At 51.5% G+C, this 11,038-nt stretch overlaps 1 protein-coding gene across 1 annotated transcript in view; it reads left to right on the forward strand.

The window, feature by feature from the left end:
* The first annotated feature begins 3,634 nt into the window (after positions 1-3,634).
* Positions 3,635-11,038, forward strand: part of BMP1 (bone morphogenetic protein 1) — a 46,776-nt gene continuing 39,372 nt past the window's right edge. The window contains exons 1-4 of the mRNA XM_011968846.1: positions 3,635-3,716; positions 7,765-7,878; positions 10,311-10,481; positions 10,701-10,818. Coding sequence (XP_011824236.1) covers positions 3,635-3,716; positions 7,765-7,878; positions 10,311-10,481; positions 10,701-10,818 — 485 coding nt within the window. The remainder of the gene's footprint in view (positions 3,717-7,764; positions 7,879-10,310; positions 10,482-10,700; positions 10,819-11,038) is intronic.

Below are 11,038 nucleotides of genomic sequence, written 5' to 3' on the forward strand. Positions count from 1 at the left end.
GTGTGTGTGTGTGTGTGTGTGTGTGTGCGTTCTTTCCCCTTCTCCCCCATCTCTCCTGCTCCAGGAGCTGAGTGTTTTCCAGCCTGTCTGGGCTGCCCTGGGGCTGCACATCTGTCTGGCTTGGAGCTGGGAGGCCTGAGTCTCCGAGGAGCAGGTCCCCCAGGCCACCACCCAGCCCAAGTGGAAGAAAGTTTTGCCAGGGATTCCCTGAGATCGTGCTCTCTGGGTATCCCGTGGTTTAACCAGTAGCTGCAGCTTTCTGGGACTTAGGAGACAGCTGTCAAAGTCAGAGAAGCCAGCTCAGAAGGGGGACTTACTTTTGTCCCTATGTGCCCGGAGACCCCTGCCAAGGCCAAGTTGGGGTGGAAAGAGGGAAAATACAAAGAGAACCCAGATATTGTATATCAGCTCTGTCACCCCCGAGACACCAGAGGCTAATTAGCTGAGGTCAGGACCCTGGAGTGTGTGTTTGCCTGTGTGTGTGTGTTCTTTGTCTCTGAAGACCCTATGTAACCCCTTCACTCCTGCTGGGTCCAGAGGGGTCCTGCCCCTGGAGTGACCAGATGGCCAGGCACTCTGGCCATTTGCCCGATTGGATGCCCCGGGCAGGCTGTTTGGGGACACACAGGGACAAGATAACAGAACTTTTCCTTGACTTCCTGCCTCTCTGACTTCAGCTCATCTCCAAATAGCCAGAGCTAGGGGAAGTGGCATAGTTCCTAGAACTGGACTGCTTGTGTGGGGCACAAGGGGCGGAGGGGCAGGTTGCTCTAGTCCTGGCTCTGGAGACCCTGTTCAGGGACTCTCTTGGGAGGATGGCCCACAGGCAGGAATAAGAGACCATCCATTGGAGAAGATCAGGGCAAATCCCTCAGCCCTTCCCCCTCCACGCCTGCTGGGCTGTGGGTAAACCAGGACATTCGCTGTCGTCTTTCTTGCTGGGTGCTGGGAGTGGGCACAGGGCAGAGTGGACTGCCCATGGACTTTGAAGGCAGGCACATCTAGCTTTCAATCTTGACCCCGCCACTCGTTATAGCTGTACTACCTCAGAATGGTAATGATCATGTCTGGACTGCCGCTTTCACACCTGTAAAATGGGACTGATTATACGTCTTCCCATAGAGTTGGTGGTAAGGGTTAAATATGAGAACATACATGAAACACGTAATAGTGCTTAACACAGAGTCAGAGCTAAATAAATGTGGGCTGCCTCCTCTCTGTTTTCTGTGCCTCAGACTCTCACTTCATTTTTTTGAGGAGTGTGGGATTGCTGCTGTCTCCTTGTGCTTCTTATCCATCAATCCATCAATACCTAATATGTGCTAGAGCCTGGAATGGATGTTGTGGGAGGTACTGAGATGTACAAGCTAGGACCCTGCCCTCAAAGAGCTTACAGTCCAGTAGGGACCCAAGACACCTACAGACATAACCAACGGCACAAACCAAGCCACACTGAGTGCCACATTGGAGAGCAGGACGCTAAAGGCTCAGGGAGTCTCCTACCCCTCTGCAGCCTGGTGGTGGCAGAGAAATGTGATCACGGCAGGCTGGGAAGGTCTGGGGGGTCTTCGTGGAGGAGGTGCAATTGGGGCCAGGCCTTAAAGAATGGGTGGGAAGCCATTCTGATGTCTTTCCCTTCTTGTTGGAAATGGGAGTGATTTTCAGAGCAGCAAGAGGCTGAGGGCTCTCCCCCCAGTCTCAGGTTTCATGCTAGGGTGGGGCTGGCTGAGTTGGAGCTTCAAGTAAGGGCTCTGGAGAAAGCACTCTAACCGGGTGAAGTGAGGCTGGTGGGGCGCTGGGCCAGGCCTGGGGGCGGCTGAGAGGGCCCTGGGGCCTGACAAGGCCAGGCCTTGGGTCAGATCAGCCTCCCTCTGGGGTATGACTGATGCTTGAGATCTGCTGCCCACCTCTGGAAGAAACTCACATGGCCATTCCTAGGCACTCACACCCACACCCCTGTGCCACTGTCTTCTAGCCACGGGTCCCTCAGCTCTGTTCTCCACGTTGCTTTCTCTTGCCTGGCTTTGCTTCCTGTACCCTCTGCAGCCCTGACCTCCAGATGCTGGAGGTGATGATGGCAGGCATGCCTGTCCCTGCTTCTTTTCAAGGGCTGGAAGTGAAAGCTCCTTTGACTCCCACAGCTTACCTGTGACCTCTTGGGTTGCTCTGAGGGTAGCCAGGCCCCTTCGTTGGGCCATTACTGGTCAAGTTATAGTTGCCGTTGTACTAAGGGCAAAATTAAGATCCTTGATAGCCTGGAGAGGTTCCTGGACCTTCTGGGTGAGACCAGGACGTTGGGCAGGAAGCCAAGCTGGTCTGTTTGTGTGCTCAGAGCTGGTGCCACCAAGCCCTCCCTAGCCCTTGCCCAGGAAGATTTTGAGGCAGCCCTGATTTCCTGTATGTCAGGAAATCAGCCAAACCATGAAGGGGGTCCTTCTGCAAGATCCCCAGCACTGTTTGGCTACCCCAGGTGACTAGCCAACAACCCCCTGGAGAGACCTTGGAGGCAGGAATTGGGACACAGTTGATCCCATAATCAGAGAAGCCCATTGGCCTGACCCCACAGGGGTGGGGCTAGAAGCACGTCGCACACAGGGCTGGATAGTAACCCTGTGCCAGTGTTAAAATGGGCCAGTGAGGCCCCTGCTGCCACCTCAACCTCATCTGGCAGCCCAGAGTCTGCAGGAGCGGGAGGGGGCAGCTCTCACCAGCCCACATCCCCATCCCCAGCCAGGGGCCGCCTGGGCCAGGTTTGGACATGAGAGAGCCACAGAGGATTAGGGTATACCCTCTGAGGTCTAGAAGTAATCTCTCCTGTCACCAGACCACACTCCCCCTCTAGACAGCTGAGTCACCCCACCCACCCAGGCCCCTGCCCCTGAGTCACCTTCTTATTTCAGTGCCCCAAGCGGGGAGGAAAAAACTTATACTCTCCCTGGGCCCTAGATGGGGTGGGCGGGGCCCAGGGATTTCCCAGGAAGAAGGGATTCTTAAGAATTATAGGCTGGGCGCAGTGGCTTATGCCTTTGGGAGGCCAAAGCGGGAGGATCACTTGAAGCCAGGAGTTTAAGACTAGCCTGAGCAACACAGCAAGACGCCCATCTCTACAAAAAACTTAAAAAATTAGCTGGGGGTGGTGTCATGCGCCCGTAGTCCCAGCTACTTGGGAGGCTTAAGTGGGAGGAGTTTGAGCTTGAGAGTTCAAGGCTGAGTTCAGGAGCTGGAGACTGCAGTGAGCTATGATTGCGCCACTACTCTCGCCTGGGTGACAAAGCAAGACTCTGTCAAAAAAAAAAAAAAAAAAAAAAAAAAATCTGGTTTCTCTAGAGATCTGGGGAGAAGATATTGGGGTGGGGGGAGTAGAAGCACCAGTTCTCAGGCCACTAAGAACCTCCTAAGGAGATCCAAGGGAGTCAGCTAATCTCTGTCTCCCGTCCCTCGCTCTCTTTGTCTCACACTAGTGCATCCCTGTCTATTTCTAAGTGCACCCTTGTCCTTTGGGGAGTGTGGCCCATGAAACACGGTGCATGCCTGCAGTTATTTGTGTATTTAAAAACACAAGATCCTGCATGGGGAAGCGGTTGAGTGTGTGTTTGTGCACATGCGTGGGTATGTCGCTGCCTTGTGGGCAAGCATGTTCACCCGTGTGGGCATGGGTCTTCCTGAGTACACGGAGGCAGAGGTGCAAACGTGCACCTCTGCAGAAGTGTTCACATGTGATGAAGTCCATCCACATGTTTGCAGGGGTTTGTGTGTGTCATCCCCCAGCTAGAAGCTTGCATTTGTACCACAGGACATGCGTCAAAGTCTTGCACATATAGCCTTGGGGCTCATGATACCAGCCAGCTTCCTCTCCCCATTTCCCAAGGAGGGGATGCCTTGCTATGCCCTGGGCAAGGAGACAGTGGAGTCCAGAGGTTGATCTGGAAGAGTGAGATTCTTCCCAGGCCCAGGCACACAGATGGGCTCAGCCACGGTGCTCCTGGCAGGTTTACAGCCAGAAAACAACACAAAAAATTTTTATCTTGTGTCGAAAATAACTACTACCCTGACCGTGACCCCAGGGCTTCCTCTGAGTAAGGAGAGACCTCCTAGACTCCTTAGCATCCAGATTCCCTTGCTTCCCCAGAGGGGAGCCCAAAAGCACAGTGCCCCAAGGCCCAGCTCCTGCCCCTAAGGCTCTCCTGTCCATCTCCTCTCTCCCCACCCCCACTCGGTTCCCACGCATTCTTCAGCCATGACATCCTCACCCCTGGAGCTCAGCAGCCAGGGCCATGCCCTGCCCTGCCTTACATTTGCTCTGCCCTGGTTCTACACTGGCCCTGGACCCGCAGGCCAGCACAGTTCTGTGGCCTCTGCACTGGGGTTTCACTCAAGGAGGGGTGGGGGCAGAGAGTGTGGGTGAGACAGCATTCCCGGAGGAGGTCTAGAGCTGACTTTGAGCTTACAGGTTGTGTTGGGATAATATTAAAGTAGTGGGCGGTGCTTACCGTGCTGCACGCTCTATGCTAAGGGGTTCGTGTATATGTCTTATTTCATGTAGTAATCCTAGGAGACAGATTCTGTTATCTAGGAGAACATTGAGCCTTAGAAGAGTTTACATGGCTTGTCAGCTAATAGTAGCCAACCTGGGATTCCAAGACAGGTCTCTCTGACTCCAAAGACCTTGCCCTTTGCTCTGTGTCCAAAGGTGAGTCTAAATGTCCAGACACACCTGTATGCGATGATGCCTGTGGGTTTGGGTGTGGGAGCCTGCAGGTACAATGTCTGTGAAAGGTAAAACACGTGTGTCCGGGCATGGTGGCTCATACCTGTAATCCCAGCACTTTGGGAGGCCGAAGCAGAAGGATCACCTGTGGTCACGAGTTCAAGACCAGCCTGACCAACAAGGTGAAACCCCGTTTCTACTAAAAAAAACAATACAAAAGTTAACTGGGCGAGGCTGAGACAGGAGAATTGCTTGAACCCGGGAGGCAGAGGTTGTAGTGAGCTGAGATTGCGCCACTGCACTCCAGCCTGGGCAACAGAGTGAGACTTCATCTCAAAAAAAAAAAAAAAAAAAAAAGAAAAGAAAAGAAAAAAGAAATAAAAAGAGAAAGAAAGATATCCACAAGTCTAAGTGTGGAGGCATTCGTGTGGCACATGCACATCTATGTGAATGGCGAGTATGAACCTGCTGCTTCTTCCTTGGAGTGTACCTCCCATCCCGTGTCCTTGCTAAGGCCACTCTTGCATGTCACCTGGGAAGCATCTTCTGTTGCTGTCCCATCAGTTGTTGAGCCAAGGCCACCTGCCAAGGATGGCGATTTAAGTAAGAAGTAGCTTTCTCATGGGTTGGAAGAGATTTGGGGCCACTTACTGGCTGGTGACCTTGAGTGAGTCATTGCCCTTCATAGGCTCAAGTGTTCTGATGTCTAAAGTCAGGGAGCGGGGCTGGAGCCTAGCCACTTAGGTTATCTCTCTCTCAGAGTTTCTAATGGGGCACTCCTCCGCAAGAGCATGGTGTGGAGTGTGGCTTACTGGGCATGTTGTGGGCAGGCCAGGATTAAATTAATTAATGGGAAAGTACTTTGCCAATTGGAAAGCACCACAAAAATTTCAACAGACATTTACATAAGGTGTCATTATCACGACTATTATTGGCTTAATGAGTTCAGAGCTTGCAGCTGGTTTGTGTGTGTTGAAGCTTGTGCATGTGTGTTTTTTAAAAACTGTGACTGTGTGTGTATTTTGTTGTGGATGTGTCTGTCTGAGTATCTATTTTTGTGTATATGTATTTGCAATAGGGGTTCTAGAGAGTTCAGTGGTCGCTGGACTGGAAATGGGGAGGCCTGAGTTATACATCCAGTTTTCCAGTGACTAGCAGTGTAGGTTCAGTTAAGTTGTTGCTTTTGGGACCTCAGTTTTCTCATCTATAAAATGGAAGTTTGGCCTCGATGACTGCCACAGTCACTCCCACATTCTGTTGATCCTGTCTAGGTGAGGGTGTGTCTCTGGGCATGTATTTGCAAGTCAGAAGAATATCAGCGTAGCAATTCATTCATTTGAACATCCTGGAGTGTCTCCCGCCTGAAAGTGCAGTGCTGGGCGCTGCTTTCGTGTGCAAGGATGTGTGTCTCTGGCTTTGATGGCTCTGCACTGGATGGGAAGGGTGTGGATGCCACCATGTGTCCGTAGGAACACTAACCTTGGGTGTCTGATTCTGTATGTGATGAAGTCAGTGTGTGTGTGTGTTCACCAGTGAGGCCAACTGCGGAGGAAAAACCTGTGTAGAAGTCCTCAAGGTTAAAACAATTTGTGTAATGCGACCGCCAGGCCTGTATAGCGCTCTGCCTGGATGAGAAGCAGATGTTGCCGTGGGTGGAGCTGCAGGGAAGCCGCTGTGGGTCCCACCTCTAGCCCAGCCTCCCGCCTCCCCCAGCCCAGCTCAGCTCAGCATGCAGCTCCCATATGAGCGCCTTCCAAAGCGGCCAGTTCTATGGCCTCTGCTTCCTTTTCTACAGACTTCTCAAAAGGGAGACAGACAGTTCAGCCGGGTCTCTGGAAACATCCCTCCTCAGCTCCACATACTGGAATCGGAATGGCCCTTTAGGGAGGGCCATTTCTCTTCCCCTCTGGCCTTTCTGCTTGAGCAGCCTAAGACTTGGAATAGGAATTACTTGAGAACTATTAAACTTTTCTCTCCTAGCTGGGAAGCTCCCGGAAGGTATCTTCGTTTCCCAAAGATGCTTATCTGTTCTAATGAAAATTGGTGCAATTTTATTTCCTTTTTTTTTTTTTTTTTGAGACAGGGTCTCACTCTGTTGCCCAGGCTGGATTGCAGTGGCATCATCTCAGCTCACTGCAGCCTTCACCTCCCGGGCTCAATTGATCCGCCTGCCTTAGCCTCCAGAGTGAGTAGCTGGAACTACAGGCATGCATCACATCACCATGCCTGGCTAATTCTTGTATTTTTGATAGACACAGGGTTTCACCATGTTGCCCAGGCTGATCCTGAACTCCTGAGTTTAAATGATCCGCCCACCTCAACCCCCGCAAAGTGTTGGGATTACAGGTGTGAGCCACTGCACCTGGCTTATTTTATTTCATAGACCCCCCAACCTTGGTTAAACTGAAACAGCATTTGCTGAGTGAACACCACATGCTCAGCACATCCTGTTTTATTTTCTTCATAGCTCCCATTGCTATCTAGAAGACCCTAGGTCAGTATTTATTTACTTGCATATTATCGAAGGTTAGCTCCACAGGAGCAGGGGCCTCTTCTGTCTTGCTAATGACTAGGGTATTGTCTCGACCACAGTAGTATGTTAACTAAGTATTTGCTGAAGAATGATGGCTCTGTGGCTCACACCTGTATTCCCAGCCACTGGAGAGGCTGAGGAGGCTGGAGCATCACTTGAAGCCAGGATTTTGAGACCAGCCTGGGCAACATAGCAAGATCCTGCTAATTTTTAAAAATTAGGTGGGCACAGCGGTGAGGCCCTATCTGCCCCACACTCCCCAAAGAATGATGAGCTAACAGCCTTGTAGGGACTGAGCATCAGCTTTATTGGGATTTTAACTGAAAAGTAAGCATGAGCTTCCCAAGAAATTCTATAAACTGATCCCTAACTGCCCTTCTCCTTCTGGTTCAGATGGCATTTGAGGATCACAGTTGCTGTGGAGGTTGGGGACTGGTGCCCACAGGGGTGGGGCTAGAAACACGTCGCACCCAGGGCTGGGAAGGGGGATTAACTCAGCCCTGGCTTCTTCTTTTCTCTTTAGCTGCCTTTCTTGGGGACATTGCCCTGGACGAAGAGGACCTGAGGGCCTTCCAGGTACAGCAGGCTGCGGATCTTAGACAGCACACCGCTCGTAAGTCCTCCATCATAGGTGCAGGTAAGTCGGGTGCCAAAGGGCCCTCTGTGTCCTAGAAATGAATTCCAGTCTTAGGGAAACAAGGACTCTCCCTGTTCCCAGCCAGGCCCTCCCAGGACAGAGGCCATGAGCTTGACCTCAGCACATGGGCCTATCTTCCCTCGGGATATCTTCATCCCTTCCCCAAAGGAGTAGTAAATACAGACATCCCCAGCAACTAAGAACTGACATTCTTTCTGCTTACAGTTTACAAACCACTTTCAAAAGTATTGTCTAGCCTGACTGTCCCCAACCACCTTTAAAGGCGGTGTCAGGACAACTCCTGTTTGACAGGTCCAGAAACTAAGACTCACAGAGGTAAAGTGACCTGCCCAGGATCACACAGCTAGTGAGTGGCAGAGCTGGGACTGGAACCCGAGGTTTCTCACTCCAGATCTTGACACTCTGCCCAACACTGCAATCCCTCCTGGGCTCTCCTGTTCCCACTTTGCAAGTTTCTGTGCATCCTCTGAGGCCCATCTCAGGAGCTTCTCCTATTCATCTTTCCCAGTTGCCCCCCAAACATGACTATCCCTCCATTTTCCCTGTTTTCTCCCTTGTCTGTGCTCACACTGTTACGCTGTCACTTATCACACCATATTGAAAGGATTTGCTCATATGTCTCCCTACCTGGACTCAAAGCTCTTTAAGGTCAGGGATGCTTTCTTCTTATCCTTGATTGTGGTCCAAACTCCTAAAAATTCATGTGGTACTTGTGCATGGATGCGGGAATGGGAGGGATGAGGGGCTGGGCTGTGTCTGTTCTCTCCAGCCCCTCACTGCTCTGTAGAAGGGTGAAAGCTCCTCACTGCCAATGCTGATGTTTGAGACATGGTCCTGAGAGCACACAAATAGCCCTCCCCTTCCCAAAGGGCAGGGGCAGGGATTCTTTTTTCTTTTGTTCTCTCTCTTTTTTTTTTTTTTTTTTTTTTTTTTTGAGACAGGGTCTCCCTCTGTTACCTAGGCTGGAATGCAGTGGCACCATTTTGGCTCACTGCAACCTCTGCCTCCTGAGTTCAAGTAATTCTCGTGCCTCAGCCTCCCAAGTAACTGGGACCACAGGCATGCAACACCACGCCTGGCCAATTTTTTTATATTTTTAGTTGACATGGGATTTCACGGTGTTGGCCAAGCTGGTCTCGAACTCCTGGCCTCAAGTGATCCGTCCTCCCTGGCCTCCCAAAGTGCTGGGATTATAGGCGTGAGCCACCACGCCAAAGGGCAGGGATTCTTATTGAGGGCCTGCTCTTGGAACACTGTAGTGTGCCTGAAGTTTCCCTGTCCAGCTTGAGGGAAGATCCTGATGTGGGTACCTTATGTATAAGGGTAGGTGGCATTGGAGGGTGACCTCGTGGCCTGCTAACAAGTAAGGCTCATGTGACCTTAGTGGGGACTAGTACGTATGGCACAAGGGAAAGCTGCATGGAGGGGTCCCCTGCTAACCTACCAGGTGACTTTGGGCAAAGCTTTGGCTTTAGTTTCCTCATGTGCCAAATATAATATGACACTTGTCCACATGCCTTAGAGCTCCTATGTCAAATGCAAACATGAATTTGGGAAACCAAAAGAAGGCATAGAGTTCTGAATGTTCCACAAATGTCAAGGTTTATTCGATGAGAAGGGATATTTTCCTAATCTCAGATCCCCACAATTCCTAGAAAATGAGTGCACCTTTGTTCTCTTTTATGATTATTGTCAATTCTCACTGTTTGTGGAAGTTACAGAATAACTTTATAGTTACTCTGTACAGTCACTGAAAACACTAGCAAATACCCATTGCTCCGAAGGAAAACACCGGGTCAGGTTCCTTCAAGCCTCTGGTCACAACATTTTTGTCAACTGATCAATGCATCACCTTGTTTTATGAGTGTTTCTTTATAAAGACACCTTGCTTAATATGGAGCTAATTCATTAACATCGAACTCACCACCAACAGCACTCTAACTCATGCCTCAAAGAAGCTTACCTAGCACATGTATGTTCTCTGTAAGGCACATCACAGCCTTCTTGCCCTTGGGAACACCAGAGAGCCCTTCAGCATTATGCTCAGGGGCTGTTTTAAATAGCAAAACCCTCAACAAAGCGCACAAAAACGCAAAAAACAGGGCACTTTAACTAGACCTGAAAAAGGACCCTTGTTTACACGATGGGAGCCGAAAGCAGAAGGCGGAGCGTTGAATTGTTCGACCTCAGCTAGGAACATGCATGTTGGGTGACTGAAATTTTTCACTGCTCGGCAAATGTCCACAAACGACCGTGAAAGCCCTGAAAGTATTGATTTTGGGGGCTGCGAATAAATTTTAGCCAGTAGGCAAATTTGCAAGCGTAGAATCCATGAAAAATGAGGTTTGACTATGCTTTTGTTTTCCTGGTCTTCCTCTCCACTCACTAGCCACCATGCCTTCCTCTTTCAGTTCCAGGAAACACTTCTAACCCCAGCTGCCAGAGCACCAACGGGCAGCCTCAGAGGGGAGCCTGTGGGAGATGGAGAGGCAGATCCCGTAGCCGACGGGCGGCAACGTCCCGACCAGAACGTGTGTGGCCCGATGGCGTCATCCCCTTTGTCATTGGGGGAAACTTCACTGGTGAGCATGCTATTGTGGGGCCCAGGGTGCAGCCAGCTTTTGGCCCTGGCCTTGGGGCAGCCCTGCCAGGCACGGAGGCGTGGGTGCCATCTGCAGCCCGAGTGCCCACACTTTCCTTTCTGGGCAGTCTGCTCTCAGAATGGCTGTGACTCTTCTATGGTGGGTAGGGGGTGGGACCGCCTGGACACCTTGGCAACCTGTCTTCCTTCCTCCTGGCAGGTAGCCAGAGGGCAGTCTTCCGGCAGGCCATGAGGCACTGGGAGAAGCATACCTGTGTCACCTTCCTGGAGCGCACGGACGAGGACAGCTATATTGTGTTCACCTATCGACCTTGCGGGTGAGCAGGAAGCCCTAGGCACTACACCTTCCGCCGTTGCCCCAACCCAGGTTCTTCCCTGGGCACTGCCACTGCCCCCAGCTGGGCACAGCCCTGGGTCCCTTCGTCCCCTCCTGCTATGGGGCATCTCCCCAGGAACTGCCCCTTGTGTGGCTGTGACCTCCAGCACACAGCCTGGGCACTCGGCGCTCAGGGCCCACCTCCCCTCCGCTCCCCTCCC

Source organism: Mandrillus leucophaeus, unplaced genomic scaffold, assembly GCF_000951045.1.
Source record: "Mandrillus leucophaeus isolate KB7577 unplaced genomic scaffold, Mleu.le_1.0 Scaffold86, whole genome shotgun sequence".
NCBI lineage: Eukaryota > Metazoa > Chordata > Mammalia > Primates > Cercopithecidae > Mandrillus > Mandrillus leucophaeus.